Here is a 17,534-nt window from a genome sequence, read left to right as displayed (position 1 = left end):
AATAACATACCGTTGCAGAGCTCATTTTAATGCATCTTCTAGCCAAAGACTTCAGTGTTTCAGAAATAAAGGCTAATGTTGTTGAAATTACAAAATATTTCCATAACAACCACTTTGCAGCAGCTGCTCTGAAAAAAGTGGGAGGAACCAAGCTAACTTTCCCAGAAGATGTGCAATGGAACTCAGTAGTGGACTGTTTTGAGCACTATACCAAGAACTGGCCTAATCGGATGACAGTTTGTGAACAAAATCGTGTCACAGCCAAAGTTCTCAACATTGGGCTTAAGAGAAATGTTGAACACATGCAAAGTACCCTGAAGCCTATTTCTGTAGCTTTGAACAAAATGCAGGGAAATAGCTGTTTTATTGCTGACGCTGTTGAAATTTGGAAGCAACTGAGTGAGATTTTAAAAAAAGAAATATGCAATGACAGAGTTAAATTACAAGCATTAAAAAAATGAATGGGACAAGCACTATCTCCAGCTCATTTTCTTGCAAATATTCTCAATACTCGGTACCAGGGTCAAACCTTAACTGCTGAAGAAGAGGAGTTGGCTATGATATGGACATCCAGCAATCATCCCTCCATAATGTCAACTATAATAATAAACTTCAGAGTTAAGGGTGAACCATTCAAGAAATATATGTTTGCTGATGATGTTTTAAAGAAAGTCACACCAGTGAACTGGTGGAAGTCACTTAAGCACTTGGATTCAGAGACTGTTGAAGTGATAATCTCACTTAACAGCAGTAGCTTCTTCTGCCGGTGTAGAAAGAATATTTTCTTCCCTTGGACTAATTCATTTCAAATTGAGAAATCGTTTGTGACCTGAAAAACAGGAAAGCTTGTTTTTTTTTTTTTCCAGATTATAAACAAGCAGGAAAATGACGGTGAGGACGACTGAGTTAGCTGCAGAAGCCAATATTTTAAGTTTCTCATGTTGACCTGGCTGATGTAGTCGATTTAATTTTTTTATTTTTAAATATTCCATTTAACTATTTTAGTTAAACAATTTTAACAAAAACAAACCTGGTTTTAAAAACCTTAAATGTTTAACTAAATTCAAAAATTCATGTGCTTGTTTTGCTAAAATATTATATGTTTTCTGTTGAAGAAAATAATACAAAATACTCAATGTTGTTGTTTTAGTTAAAAGAACAATTTAAATGTCTGTCTGGTGATGTTCTCCTCCTAATACAGCATGGCAAGAAAATCGTCCAAATATTAATGATTAACCTGTTGAATTGGAGATTGAGAGGTGAACTATGATTTCATAAATATCTGCTTCAAATTACCTTTGGTAAATGAAATAACCAAACAACCATTCATTTTCTGATATAGCTATAAAACTAGTCTGAAAAGTTTTCAAAATAAATCACTTTGAAAATGTATCGTGTGTACCTTCTAAAAATGAAACCTACATCTATCTCTGAGCTGTGAAGAATATGTATTAAGGTTATAACAACCAACAAGAATGCACTTTTATGTAGAAATCCATGATTAAATTGAGTCTTTCTGACTAGTGATTTAAACCAAATCCACCCAGTGGAAGTGTGAATTTAAGTTACTCTATTTGTTTTAAGGTTTCCAGCAAGGAAACATGAAAACAAACTGTCAATTTTCATCTGTGCAGGTGCTTACCAACTTCTCTGAAAGGAAACAACTTGACACTTACCTGAAAGAGCACATTAATACTTTTTTGCAAGCGAGGATGAAGACAGAGTTGGGAAATCACCTGGTGTTATCCTGAAAATCACTTCTAACACTCCCTTAGGAGCATCCTGTGCACTGTTTCTAAGTGGGAGGGTCAGGGAAAAGGAAAAAAGTGCTAAGGGGCAGCAGAGAGGATTTTTTTTTGGTAAATTAACTGCATCAGAATGTTTGACCTACTAGTTAGAAGTAACACTGGAACTATAAGAGATGAGGGGGAAAAAAAGTCTATTTTGAGTTAGTTTACTTTGTGTATAGTCATTTTCCCATGTGTGAGACAATCTTTCACGCAGCAAAAAGAGACAGAAAAACATGAAATGTGATTGCAAAACCCACAGACTGGCAGACACACACAGGTGGACATGTAGCATCCAAGGTACTTTTAACTTATCTTCTTCGTTTTCAAGCTGAAGATGCCCTACTAATTAAGAACCTAGAAGCTTAGACCAAAAGATATATGGTAGGTTTAGTTAAACACAGTATGAGATGGGACAAAGTTAACCTAATCTGAACAGAAATCTTCATTTTATTTTTAATTAAAGACACACTATTCAGCTATTTCTTTCTAGTGCTGTAACCTGAAAAGTCAACACTGTATTAGCATGAAAACCAAGAATTAAAAGTGACTAGTTTAGCTTTGTTGACCAAGCTGACTAAAACAGAAAGCACAGAACTATATAAATGATGGAAAGTAAATTAGTTACTTTCAAAAAAATTTTCATTAGTTAATGAAACACCTTGATTTAAGTTGAAATTATTTTTAAATATGCTTTATAATCTTGTGTCCCTCATGTTTTTTCATTCCTTGACTAGCTTTTCTCCTACATTTTAATGTACAATGTGCATTCTTACAGAACCATCACTTCATTAGAACTGAACAGAAAACTTCTCAAGCCACAGTAATCGCAAGAACATAATAGTAAATAATATTTACTTTATTAGACATCTGTTGGCAGTGCTGTTCTGTCGTATGGATTAATGTCTGGTCCAAATCTACCATCAGCACCAGCTTTCGATTTCGGTGTAGTCGCTGCTGGTCTTCCCGTCCTAGTTGTTCAGCTTGCTATAATAAAGAGATTTACAGACTAAGCATAATCTGAGACAATTCAATGAAATTTAAAATAAAATCAAATTTATGACTCATCAGAAGACCAAATGCTCAGCAACTTCTGAAGAGATTTTGCTGCTCACCCACTTTACTTTCGCTAGCTTTGCAGCCATTTTTCAGTAAAAGGAACCACATAATTTATGTATAAAAACCTGTCAAACACTGTTGCTCTTGTATTAAAAGCAACCAATCTACACCACATATCAAGGCACCAAAAATCATTAAAGGCCAAGATTTTCAAAAGCAGCAACTACTAGTTTTGGTGCACAACTTGAGATACCTTAGCAGAGCCTGATTTTCAGAAAGAGCTGAGCATATTCAAAAAAAAAAAAAAAAAAAAAAATCAGGTGCCTCAAATTGTGCATCCAAAAACTGAAAATCCCTTCTAATAACACTCCCTTCAGTGTGTCCTGTGTCTATGGAATAAAGTATCCAAGTTAAAAATAAATTAACCCCAGTGAATTCTTCTATCATTGACACCCCAGGCAGGGAGAAGTTACACCAACAGAGTTTTGGCAGTAGGGTTTAACAGATGAAAATATACAAGTTGCAAATGACAAAAAGAAGAAACAAATAAAATCATATTTAGCTTGTGCTCCAAAAGAGAGAAGAAGTGCTAGAGGAAATAACTGATGTTTGTCAAATGGAACAAATGGGAGATTTTACAAATAATTTTAAGCTCCAAGAAGAAATTTAAAATCAATGGCTAGTAAACAAATTTAACATTATGAAAAGCCGTATTTGACCACATTTTTTTGAACTAAAGAGATCCATTTGTTTCTCCCTATACAAGTTTTAACATACTTACAAGTTGTTATAAGTAGAACACCAGTTTGTGTTTAATTATATCTCCTTATTTAAATCAGGAAGTTTACTGGAATGCTGGGCACCAGCCAGTTAAGTATGCAAGTAATTTACATAAGTTAAGTTTGAGTTTTTAAAAGGCACAAATGGGAGTTGGGTTGTAACCACCCTTTGTGCCTTTGAAGAGCTCGACCAAAATTGGCATCTTTTTATTTGTTTATAAACTTCTAAAATGGAAAGAGGTAAGAGGAGGAAAAAGAGAATAAAGTAGAGGAGAAGAGGATAGAAAAAATAAGAGAGTTAGTATAAAAGAAAAAAAGGAAAGAAAGCTGGTGAAAAAACAGGGAAATAGGAGGGTTTTTAAAATTATATTAAAAATAATCAACTCCTTTTCCCAAAAAAGGCCAGTGAGACAGGAACATTCCTGTTTATTTTAACATCTTCACTGCTCAGAAGTTTTATTGCAATATTTAGGCCTCACAAGCTTTTCAAATATAAAGTTTATGTCACAGATACTAAAACGTTACTGAAGACAACGGATCATTTCTCTTTCCTTTCCCTTGAAATGTGGAGAAACTGGGTTTCAGAGATATTCCAGCCTTTGGAAGTTATTACAAGTGGTGAAAATAAGACTTTCACCAATTGATTGTTTCTGAAAAGGCAGAAACACCTCCTGGAAAGCAGAAGATGTCAAAGCTACCACCACAAGGGCATCATAGCCTTGCAGTAAGTAACATTAAAATACTGCAGAATCAGATGCGATTGCTAATGTAGTCCTATAATCTATATCAGTACATTCTAACACTATTAGAAAAAACTAATTACTCAATACATGTCTATAGTGCAGACTTGCAGATCTTAGTTATACTTACTGAAATCTCAGCTTCCTTCTCAAAGTGAGGCCAATGCAATATTTTATATTAAATGGGCACACCTCTTTGAGGAATCCCCGCTAAATGAAATCTCAAACTGTGGAATAAAAGTAGTGCGACTCAACTTGCCTCAGAGCTAACCATCAGTTCTGGAACACTATGAACCATAGATACAGTTGCTGTGGATAATGGCACATTCTGTTTTCCATTCTTGCTTTGTAGCCTAATCAAACAGGGAAGAAAATCAAAAGTTTCAGTCAAGTATATTTCAGTGCTAACAATTTCCATCAATGAAAGTGGTTAATTATTAAAAACTGCAATGTCAAATCAGCCACTGTCAAAAATCATGATTCCCTTTAATATATTGATACAGTATGGTACACCCTTTTTCAGAGGATCATTACAGCACCAATTACTGAACAAAATGGATGATGCTTGCTTATAATATCATGCAAGTATAATTATTTGCTGTAACTTTTGTTACTGGAACTCTTAAGAAGACTAATATAGAGAATATAAAGATGAACATCAGGATTAAGTTATCTTTTATTAAGTTTTACATCTGTTGCATTCGCTCTAATATACACATTTTAGAACTACTGAATACAGATTTAAAAGGACATCAATAAAACAGTTTATTTAAATTTGAATGATTAACCTACTGTTAATCAAAGGTATGAGATTAAATTTCTCTTCTCCAAAATAGCTGTTTGAACTTACTTAAAAATGACTCACTCCCTGAAGCCCACAATGACTTGTATGCACATACTTGAGAATATGGGCAATGCTATTACATACCAATAACAACGCGGCTGCATACTCTGATTCTTTATACAAAGAATGTAAATAACTACTGTACATGCCTTGCTTCTCTCTACAGGTACCTTCTACAGGACAGATTACAATGTGCAATTCTTCTCTGAAAACTCACCAAGGAGTGACACCACAAGCATGTTGGTATCTTAACTTCTACATAAAATGGGTTAGTTTACAAGCAACTGCCAGCCTGGCAACCTCATCCTGAGATCTCTATGCCAAATTCCTATATTTCTGGTTCATGCCTCACTACCCCCAATAAAGATTCATCAGACCAAATTTCACTCTGTCCTGTGTTTTCAATCATGTTTCACAGATATTACTGAGGACAGAATCTGGTACTGCAACTGGAGCCAGAATTAAGTTCACTCTCCCATGAGCATCTAGTCTTCTGTTAAGAACATAAAAGGAAAAAAAAAGGGTGGGGAGGAAATCTGTCTCATAAAAACAAACCTGTACATACACAGGAAGCAGACCTTTTAAGATTAGAACCCAATTTAAGGGATGATTCACAAAACAAGAGAAAATAATTACTTTCCCTCTCATTTTTTATAGGCTAAACTGATGTAAGCAAGGGGTCTTTAGAACTACAGCAGACACAGCCAAGCTTAAGGTCTACAGGGTCTCTGCAAGCTTCTCCATACAGCTCATATAATCCCATTGCATCATGACATGCAGCACCACCCAATATTCTACTAGTTGGTAGGTTATGAAAGAATTATGCAAAGTTACATAATGGGAACAATAGTCTGAAAAAAAAACTGCTTGACGCGTTTCATTGAATCAAGTAGTATTTGAAAATACTATGGATTTCCCAAAATTAAATGCAAGTTCATTACACTGGTCTACAATTTTTGAGAAGTCATCTGCTTCAGAGATAAAATGTGCTATTTATTATGTATTTTGATGTGCTGAATTCAAATATGACAATTAAAACAACTGATTGGCTACTGTTTCTAAGATATTTACGTTTTTACATTTTATGTCTATGTATATTGTGTAGATAGTAGAGTTTTAATCATAAATTGTAAACCTAGGTCTTTTCATGTCTTTATGGTTGCTTTACATGATACTATTTCACCTGTCCTGTTTATGTAACACTTTAAAAATCAGCAAAAGGGTTATATAAATAAAATTTATTATGAAACAAAAAGGCAAAAAACTATTATGTACATAGTTTAGTCCTATTCAGTGTCTACTTGGCGCTTCTTGGCTTGTCTCTTGTATTCATTAAATGGAGCATCTCTTGTCACTGTCCAGCAATAGTCTGCAAGCATTGATGGGCTCCATTTGCCCTGATAGTATTTCTCCATTGTTGCAATGTCCTGGTGAAATCGCTCGCCGTGCTCGTCGCTCACTGCTCCGCAGTTCGGTGGAAAAAAATCTAGATGAGAGTGCAAAAAATGTATCTTTAGTGACATGTTGCAACCAAGGCTTTGTATGCCTTGAGGAGGTTTTCCACCAACAACCTGTAGTTGTCTGCCTTGTTGTTTCCGAGAAAATTTATTGCCACTAACTGGAAGGCTTTCCATGCCGTCTTTTCCTTGCCACGCAGTGCATGGTCAAATGCATCGTCTCGAAGAAGTTCACGAAGCTGAGGACCAACAAAGACACCTTCCTTTATCTTAGCTTCACTTAACCTTGGAAATTTTCCATGGAGGTACTTGAAAGCTGCTTGTGTTTTGTCAATGGCCTTGACAAAGTTCTTCATCAGACCCAGCTTGATGTGTAAGGGTGGTAACAAAATTTTCCTTGATTCAACAAGTGGTGGATGCTGAACACTTTTCCTCCCAGGCTCCAATGACTGTCGGAGTGGCCAATCTTTCTTGATGTAGTGGGAATCTCTTGCACGACTATCCCATTCGCAGAGAAAACAGCAGTACTTTGTGTATCCAGTCTGCAGACCAAGCAAGAGAGCGACAACCTTCAAATCGCCACAAAGCTGCCACTGATGTTGGTCATAGTTTATGCACCTCAAAAGTTGTTTCATGTTGTCCTAGGTTTCCTTCATATGGACTGCATGACCAACTGGAATTGATGGCAAAACATTGCCATTATGCAGTAAAACAGCTTTAAGACTCGTCTTCGATGAATCAATGAACAGTCTCCACTCACCTGGATCGTGAACGATGTTGAGGGCTGCCATCACACCATCGATGTTGTTGCAGGCTACAAGATCACCTTCCATGAAGAAGAATGGGACAAGATCCTTTTGACGGTCACGGAACATGGAAACCCTAACATCACCTGCCAGGAGATTCCACTGCTGTAGTCTGGAGCCCAACAGCTCTGCCTTACTCTTGGGTAGTTCCAAATCCCTGACAAGGTCATTCAGTTCACCTTGTGTTATGAGGTGTGGTTCAGAGGAGGAGGAGGGGAGAAAATGTGGGTCCTGTGACATTGATGGTTCAGGACCAGAAGTTTCATCCTCTTCCTCGTCTGACTCAAGTGAGAATGATTCTGGTGCATCAGGAACCGGCAGTCCTTCTCCGTGGGGTACTGGGCGTATAGCTGATGGAATGTTTAGATAATGCACAGTCCACTTTTACTTCTTTGACACACCTTTCCCAACTGGAGGCACCATGTAGAAGTAACAATTGCTGGTATGATCTGTTGGCTCTCTCCAAATCATTGGCACTGCAAAAGGCATAATTTCCTTTTCCTGTTCAACCACTGGCGAAGATTTGTTGCACAAGTGTTGCAGCGTATGTGTGGGGCCCACCTCTTGTCCTGATCTCCAGTTTTGCAGCCAAAATAAAGGTGATAGGCTTTCTTAACCATAGTGGTTATACTGCGCTTTTGTGATGCAAAAGTCACTTCACCACAAACATAGCAGAAGTTATCTGCACTGTTCACACAAGTACGAGGCATCTCTGCTCACTTTGGCTAAACAGAAATGTGTCCCTTTGCAAAATCAAACACTGACAAATAAGAGAGCATGACACTGTATGATTTCTAGAGCTGATATAGGGCAATTTGTTCAGCAGCGTGATGTAAGCTTCGTTATGATTGCATCATCCATGACTTTTAGGAATAACATGATGCAATTCATATCATGTATGACGCAATACCAGCTTCAGATTGCATCATTCATTGTTTTGCCTAAAAAGCAAGTACTGTCCAAACCCAGTCATAGATTTATTCATAGATCCAGTCAAAGATGTATTTTAATCATTTCTGGTTTAAATTGAGATCCCTTCCCTTTATAACTCACTTATCCTCCGCCATTCCCAAGTCAAGGGTCTTATATACTGACCCAATAGCATATCTTGAAAACTAGAGCCAATCAACAATTTTAAGCATCATTTTCGTTCTCAGTGACCCAGAATTAGTAAAGTTTGACTACATTTATTTCAGAAGCATTTTGGCTGTAGAGCAGTGTTATCTAGTCCCTTCACCCAATCTATAAAATGCATTTCACTTTGTCTCTCCTTCCTCATCTCTTTGGTTCATATTCCAGTGTGCCTCCAATAGTTTATTCATACAGATATCTAGTCTCTTTTCTAAAAATACATTAAAACTAATTTTAGGTTATTTATTGCACATGAATATGAATTTAACAAGGAGACACATATCATTGATTGAGACACTTAACAAGGTATGGCTTCGTGCTGGCTGGGCACCCATTTTTCAAATCAGGAAGAGTGGTGAATCTTTAAAGTTGCGTCTAGTGTAATTCCGACAAGCGTAATACAAAGTTTTCCCTGCAGTACTGTCATTTATCACTCCCAAGTTCAACCAAACCCAGAAAGCATTTTGAACAAAGTAAACTGATAATGTATCAAAGCGGTTCAGTACTTTACTGGGAACATAGGTGTCATTCACTATATAATACGACTGGGTTAATCTGGAAAATATTAAAATTATTATACAAGGAGCTAAGGAAAATTATAGTAGAGGTGATGCTATAATTAGGATTAGGGAGGCAATCTCATTCTAGCACCAGAATCAGGTACAGATTTAAGGCTTGCTTAGCATTACAATACAGCTGTATGTGTTATTATTTTTATTAGATAACTAATTTGTTAAAAGAAAATAGGCATTTGTTTTACAAGATTAAAATTTACCTGCTTTAATTCATTAAAATTATACTACTACTACTACTACTACTACTACCTGGACTAAACATTCCAGTGTGTGGGATCATGAAGACACACACTTCTGAGCAACAACTGCACCAAGTTATCAGAGTTAATGTCTCCACAACTTCACTCAGGATTGTATCATTTCTTACATAGGACCACTTATTGTAAATATATGTAGTCAACAACCAGAAGATAACCAGCTGTTAGTGTGAACTATCAAGGAAGCAAATGAATTTCTGCACTAGACAAAGAACAAGCTCCCCTTTATTCACATCTTTTTGAAATACAGAACACTAACTAGATCTCTGCAGTGTCAAATTCGTTACACAGAACAGAAACTCATACTTCAGTATTCTAGCCATTTATGCTGGCTCATCTAGTTTTATTTATACCCTCATTATTGTGGGTTATTAGATTAAGGATTCTGTTGTGTACAGTATATCTTAAAGCAGTTCCTTTCAAATGAAACTATTATTAAGCAATATCTTTTGATAATTAACACACTGCATTAATACCCTTCTATAAAAAGGCACTTTAACGACTGCATTAATCATGAGTAAGGCTACGAGTCAGTCACGGAGATCACAGATTCAGTGATTGTGTGAGACCTCTGTGACGTCCTCAAAATTCCACCAATTCAGCTCCCACCTCCCGGGGGGGGGGGGGGGGAGGGAGTAAGAGCCCAAGCCCTGCCACCTGTAACTTAGCTTCATGGGGCCTCCTGTGGCATGGAGCTCCAGGCAATTGCCCTGCTTGCTACCCCCTAATGCCAGCCCTGTGTACATTTCTGTGATTTTATTGTTTATTGCCCACATTCTGTCTGTGACTCTTAATAAAAATACCTGTGCCAAAACCTTAGCCATGAAACGCAGCAAGAACAGAATTGCTTCTATGCCATGCACTAGTGAATTTTCAGTGCACGGTAGCAGGTGCCACACAGCCAGTTAATGTGCAGGATTCTAGTGTACTGCATAGATTTACACCTCAGCTTGTCAGGCATTAACTAGACTATCTAAACAATCCCTAAGTTAATTAACAACCTTTGCAGTCATATAGTCTTTTAAAAGTTACAGCTGAACTACATATACACTATTTACTTATTTGGGTTTTGTGACTAGTTACATGTGAACCTAAAGGGAAGAAAGAAGTTATTAATTTAAGAAGTTGCTCTACACTGACAGACGTGCTCCTCAAGTAGTACAAATATCAATTCAGGATGAAATCATGTTTATATAGTGCTTTAAATACTGTAGTAAACTCAGCTTTCTGAAATATTGGCATGAACTTGCTGATCTCTACTCTATCAGTACAGTGATATCTAGAAAGGTTTGTGTGTACTGGCTTCTCTTCCTGTCCCAGAGTGTCAACTTTTCGCTTATGAAATATTGAGTGCAATTACATGGATTTCTCCATCAATAGCCGGTACAATACTTTCAGTTTCCAAGTTATTCTTATACCCTTCATTCATAGCTGCTAGTAGCAGCTGAGGTCCACCACTTTAGAAGGGACAGGGAGAGAAGAGAATCTAAGATCAACGACATGTGTCAGTGTAAGTAGAAAAAAGCCTAAATAATACTTACTGAGTCAAGTCCTGGCCACATTCTGCGCACAAACCTTTCATAACAACAGGATGGCTACATCCTTCCAGTCTCACCAAAATGCCTCTGAAAACAAAACAAAATACCTTGAATTCTTTAATAAATCAGCATTTATTAAACATTTAAATTAATAGCAATTCATCAATATCCAAAAACCAAATCAAGTTTGAAGTATACGTTTCAATTATGATTAAAAATTGCTTTGAATGGCCCATTCAATAAGAGATGTGTAGTTTGGCTCAAAGGTTTAAGAAGAGGCCAGTTAAGTATTACTGATTGAATAATTCAATTAAACCTTTTTTAAAAACTCCCAAATATGCAATGGTGTCAGTTTATATCAGGGGCAGAGATTACAGATGCAGTATATTAACCAAACAAAAGTCTGGGCAAATAGTTCTTCTCAAATTACAGTTAGATACAACTTGCTACTTACACACTATATCCCACTAATCATGAGAGGAAGGGGTACTGATTAAGTTTGGATTTAATCTTTGGTTCATTACTTTCTTGTTTGGGGGTTAGGAACATCTACTGGTCCAATCTTTTTATGTGACTATTTTCCTTTATGACACAAGTGCCTAAGGTCTCTGATACGCTACTCACACAATGTGCCTAAGTTAAAATGAAATATACACAGCATCTTTTAGCTTCTTAGGCAACAGGTCAAAAAGCACAAATGTAAAACTTGAAATGGAGAGACCTTAGTCCACCTCTGAGACCAAACCTTGTCTACAACATAGGAAGCCTGCATACACAGCAGGCAGACTCAACTGTGATGCGACTAAAGCACTTCATTATTCAAATCCAACTCTCAAGCTTCAAAACAGTTTTAAAATATAATGGTTTGAGCTGAAATACAAGAGACTTTTGGATTTCATCAACAGTCCCTGGGGAGCTAAATCAAAGAGTAGAAAGCCCTGTACCTATTAAGAATTTAAAAAGTCAGACAAAATATAACTAAGTCCGTATACCTGCTCATGACAGTGGGACCCTAATGTATATCCTGAACATTTTAGGACTTAATACAAAAAGAAATTAACTAGCTGAAAAAATAACATGGCAGCACTTTTAACCCTGTGCTTTTCCCAGTACATATTTTGGCTCTGATATGGGCTGTAGAATTCCAACAAGGAATTAGTTTTTAAAAAGACACCTACAGATGCTTACTTCCAGCACAGTCACACGTTTCACAGTGACAGGGAAGGAGACCGTGGTGTTAACAGAATTGAGATTGCAGATTCCAGTATGCTAATACTGAGACTTCCCCCCCCTTTTGGAAAAGCTGGATCAGTCAAGTCAAGGTTGTCAAACATTTTCATAATGAAGACCATATACTTAGAGAAAGACTGTCTCATGGACCACTTCCCTTTCTCTAGGATTATTGATAGTATAGCCCATCTCTCCTCGTCCTGGGAACCAATCCATTAACCTCTATCTGGCAATAATTTATGTGGAAAATATATGTATTTTTAGCCTTTTTTTTTTTTTTTTTTTTTTTTTTTTTGAGGGAATAAGTTTTGTCCTTTTAGTAAGATAATCTTATTGGCTACTTTTCCTCTTAATACCATTTATCCTCCTATTTGTTCCTTTCTCGCCCCCTTGTCTGTACTCTTCTACCAGTTGGTAGCTTCATCCTTTTCCTTGTACAAGTTTCCTTGTTACCCTCTCCTCTCTCCCCTGTGCCTAATTTCTGCACTTCCATTCCTTCCCCTGGCTTGACATTCTATTTCGACTGGTTGCTAAGTGTTTCATCCCACTGATGCATGAAAATGGCTCCTGTTTTCTCCCCTCTCATTTGTTCTTGGAACCATATACTAAGAACAGGAAGGCCAAAAAAAATTGCATACTCTGGGGATGTGCAGCAGGAACACTCAAAGCTCAACAACCCAGGTAATATTTGTAATCAGTAAGTTCATATGGTTGAGATGAAAAACCTGACTCTACTGATGGCATGTTAGAGGGCTCAGCAGCTCCATGTACCTAAGTTACCAAGTTCAATTTCTAAAAACTCTGTAGGGGAATAGACATTTTGAGGCCCAGAGCATATAGAATTTGAATTGAATATGCCATGTTATAAAAAAATAAAAATAAATCACAGTTAAATGCATTAGTATCGATTTGTCTTTCCCCGTTTCCCTCCCTTAAATCTACATCACTAGATTCTTTGAACAGAACCAGAATTTTCAATCCACATGTTAAGAGATGTTAAAGTTGTCACATACGACACAAACACCACTAAATATTATATATGCACAACAGGAAATTAATTTCTGATATTTGAGTCGTTAAAAAACAACAAAAACATGATGCATGTTTGAAATCCCCTTGTTAATCCAATTCTTCCATAAACCATCATCTCCAACACATTCTGGAGGGACACAAGACAGCACCCAAAAGCAGGAAAACGCATTTGAGAATCCTGGACAATGCAAGTTCCCCAAGCATGACTATCATCAACTGGGTGAAATTTCTGTTTAAAAACGGACTTCTGAATGTCACAAAAAGACAGCCAATACAATTAAACAACATTAACTAAGGTTATGCACCCACCCAATTTTTTAAAACAAACTTGGGATTGCAACTTTTTATAAACAATCATGTACTAAAGCTGCAGATTTCAAGACTCAAGTATGTAAGTGTGAGAAAATAAATGGAGTAGGGAAGCCAACTAGAATAGCCTGCTTTAGTGTAGTGCTGAACTTTAACACAGCAGAATGCCTATGAACTATTTGGAGATTGAGGAGTTCATAAAACAATCAAGACGTTCACAAAACTGAACATCTCAAAATTACAGTAGGTTTAGTATGTAAATTAATCACTGAAAAATTAATAAATTCTATATAGAACAAATGGTAACACACACAGAAAAATCAGGCATGCTGTGTTGGAAAGAACTGCATTTCTTTGCTGTCAAATTTCTGTCTTTCCTACGTCTCATCTCTGTCCAACAGTGTTGGTTTCGTTTTTTTTAAAAAGGTTCAGCAAAATGGTTCAGTGATCTTAGAGTCTTCTTTTCATTCAAGAGCGTCCTTGCAGACACAGTACAGCATCACCATTCATTCCTGTCCATGGCTTGTTCTCCACTATGCCCAGCCTGGTCATGTCACTGCATACATCTTGCCATTTAGTTGATGGTCAGGCTCTATGTCAAACGGACCTTGGTTGTGTTTGCATTCTATCTTCTATTTGTCGTCTACAGTGTTTCTACCATCATAAAAGTCTCGATTAAACCAATCCCGTACCCTAATTTCACATTCTGCTCTCCTAACTTCATTTGTTTTAAAAATTATTCCACTTTACACCTGCCATTTTCTAGACAACTCTCAGCTCCAGCCTTCCAATGTCTGTTTCCTTTAATGCAGCAGCTTCCAGACCACAGAGTAATACTGTTGTTACACTGGTTTGATACATTTTCACTCTGGTACCAAACAGTGCTTTTATCAGTCCAGAATTTTATTAGTTTCTGTACAGCACTTGGAGCTAAGGCACATATGCTTTTACATTTGTGTTGATGGTTCCATCAAGGCTGGATAAAACTTCCTAGGTACACATAAGATTCTACTTGGTCTATAGCTTCACCGCTGCTGCAGTGCAACACTAGCTATTGTCCCTTTTTCAAGATTCAACCACTTCATCTTCTTGGGATTTATTTTAAGTCCCAAGTCTACCAGTTTTCCAAGATGGCAAAGAATATTATCATTTATTCAAATGCATCTGCCAGTTGTACAACGTCATCTGCATAAGCTAAGGATCTTAACTCTAGATCATCTGACCTCACATCCTCCAACTCATCTAAGAATGCTAATGGCTAGTTTAAGAACCTGATGAAAAGTGGCAGTAATGCTATGCTCCCTTGCCTTACACCAAAATTTGACCTGAACCAGCTCCTTGATTTTCGACCACTTCTTACGGCACTCCAGGAGTCTTCAGACATGGCTTTTATAAATTATAAAATGGGTGCAAAGTAAAGGCTGAACAGACCACCTTACCATCCCTAACAATGCTAAATTTTTATTTCTTTTTGAGTTAGGAATGGAGATGTTATATGTAAAAAACACCATCCTACTTCTAATTTCAGTCTATTTAACTTTTGTTTTTGTTGACAATTTCCAGCCTTCCCAATCGATGTGTAACGCTCCAGCTATATGTGATTTTCAAGCTTTGTGAACGGATTCACTGCCAGCTTTACTTTTATGCCAAGTCAGTCTCAGTAGACTATCATGAAAACAAAAACAACACTGCAGACAATAACAACCCCTAAAAGGGAAGGAACATCATAGTTTCCCCATCGGGAAATCAAAGAAGAGATGGAAACATTAAAAATTTAAGGACACTCTCTACAAACTTGTGCAATAGGTCATGAACCATGGTCAGCTTTTTACATCGAAGTGTATATTCCTAAACACCACCAAAAAGAAAAAGTCACACTGGCCCTCAAGACAATCCACTCATCCAGGGCAAGTAAGAAGCTTTCATGGATAGGTCCCAGCAGTTTCTGCAGAATTTAAGTTTGCATTTATAGCCTTTATGGTTGCAAAAGTAACTTTCCAAATATTCAAGTAAGCAGTGCTGTTCTCCTATATCTGCAGACAGACAACTCTCCAATGCCCCTGCACATAGCTTTGCCAAGCTGCACCAGAGTGAAAACTGACTAGGCTTCACTGGTACTATCCAGAATCTCATTGACTTGATTCTTGCCAGTTAAGCTGCTGCCAATTTCACCCTGGGACTACTTAGCAAAGTTATAAGCAGCAGCAGCGGCACAGAATGGATCTATTCACTATAGAGGGTAAAACAAAACAAAAACAACAACAGAAGGATGGGGGAAAGGGGTAGAATATGAAGACACTCCACTTACAGCATCCTGCAAAGAATCCCAGCAACTGTTCCAATTCCAGCCACAATTGGGGGTTGGTTTCTCACTCTAGGCATTACCCCTTAGACGGTTTTCACCATCTTTCATATCTATTTATGGCTGCTAGGTTTAGACCTCTAACAAATGCCTGACAAAAAAGTGTCCAAGCCTTATGCAATGGTGGAGAAGACTAAATTGATGAGATGCATTGAAAGAGATGTGAAATGCGTATATATAAATTGAGGGAGAGAAGGAAAGAAAATACAGGAGAAAAGATAGAGGAAACCCTGTAGAAAAATGGAGAGTGCACAACAAGGGAGGAGAGAAGGAAGATAGGAGACATTAGAAAAAAAACCAGGAAGATATACATTGTGATCTATTATTAGAAGAAAAAAGTAGAGAAAAGCCAAAGGAGGAAAGGAAGTAGGAGAGATGTAGTACGTCGTGGTGGTCAAATGTTATTTGACCAACTTCTTCACTGATAGATATATTAATTCATATACTTTTTTGCAATATTCAATCAGCGCTATAGCTGGCCAAATATTTGACACATGCAAGTGAAATGTACTAAACAATATAGTAGGAAAATATTTCTATGTGACTAGCTGTAGCTACCTATAAGATACATTTATTAAAATGTTATTAAAATCTGATCATGTTAAAATAAGCTATAGTACACAACAGTACACAGACATGTTATTCCTTTAAAATATAGAATGTGTATCTCTGAGGGAGTGAGGGCAAAGATATTTTTTTCCCCTGTAGCTAGCAGACTAAGTCCTGAGGCTAACTGGAGTCAGGTCTTCCCCCTCCCCCAAATCCTGCTCTCCCTTCAGTTTTCTTAAAGTCAAATTATACATTAAATAAAAATCCAAAACATCAACACCTTACATTGTAAGATTTTTAGCAAGACATTTTTTTCCCTTTGATCAAAAATCAGTCGCCTCTTAAATGTCTTTTTCACTGGAATCCTAAAAACATTTCAGCAACAGAGAATGCTACGACTAAGATGCACTATAAAATGTATCACATAATAAATACAGCCAGATATTAAGATAAAGCAGGCAAACATCTTGGAATTATGAGGTAGTAATTCCATTAAGGGGTTTTGCCAACATGAAGAATGAAAGTGAACTCAAGTGATCTGTGTAGGTATCAGGACCCAGAGATGGAATAACAGCTTCACATTATAAAGTTTGCTTTGTTTATGTAACTTTACATAAAACACTATGCCAGTACAATGCCCTGACATACCCTTTAACACTAACCTCAGTGGACACAGCTGGTATTAAAAAGTACATTGCCACTTAAAAAAAAGAAGCAGCAAATATATACCCTAAAAATACACAGAGCGCAGGCCAGCAACTTTTTGGCATTTTCTTCATGCCATGGAAGTTGGTGAGAATTCTTTGATGTTAACAACTGCCAACCCTGCCACTTACAGTCCTAAGTTCCTTGATCTCTCTGGTAGATTCTTTTTATTTACAGGTGCACCCTCACCTCCATGTGACATTTTATCATAGCTCAGTGTTAAACAGGGAAATTGCCAACCTCTCAAGACCCCTAATGTACTTTCCTTAAAGGGACACTCACAGTAAAGATGTCCTTACTTGTGTTGTTATTAACCATGCCCAAAGGGAAATGTAAATTATTAAAATGGAAATAATTCTAAAAAAAAAAAATCT

At 37.0% G+C, this 17,534-nt stretch overlaps 1 protein-coding gene across 1 annotated transcript in view; it reads right to left on the bottom strand.

Moving 5' to 3' along the window:
* CTDP1 (CTD phosphatase subunit 1) overlaps positions 1-11,050 on the bottom strand; it is a 178,368-nt gene extending 167,318 nt beyond the window's left edge. The window contains exons 1-3 of the mRNA XM_065398609.1: positions 10,977-11,050; positions 4,621-4,718; positions 2,646-2,770 (exon numbers count right to left, since the gene is read on the bottom strand). Coding sequence (XP_065254681.1) covers positions 2,646-2,770; positions 4,621-4,718; positions 10,977-11,017 — 264 coding nt within the window. The 5' untranslated portion in view covers positions 11,018-11,050. The remainder of the gene's footprint in view (positions 1-2,645; positions 2,771-4,620; positions 4,719-10,976) is intronic.
* Between the last annotated feature and the right edge of the window lie 6,484 nt (positions 11,051-17,534).

The sequence above is a fragment of the Emys orbicularis genome, chromosome 2, assembly GCF_028017835.1.
Source record: "Emys orbicularis isolate rEmyOrb1 chromosome 2, rEmyOrb1.hap1, whole genome shotgun sequence".
NCBI classification, from domain to species: Eukaryota; Metazoa; Chordata; order Testudines; family Emydidae; genus Emys; species Emys orbicularis.
The sequence above is the reverse complement of the archived record's forward strand: the minus strand, read 5'-3'. Positions and strand labels throughout refer to the sequence as shown.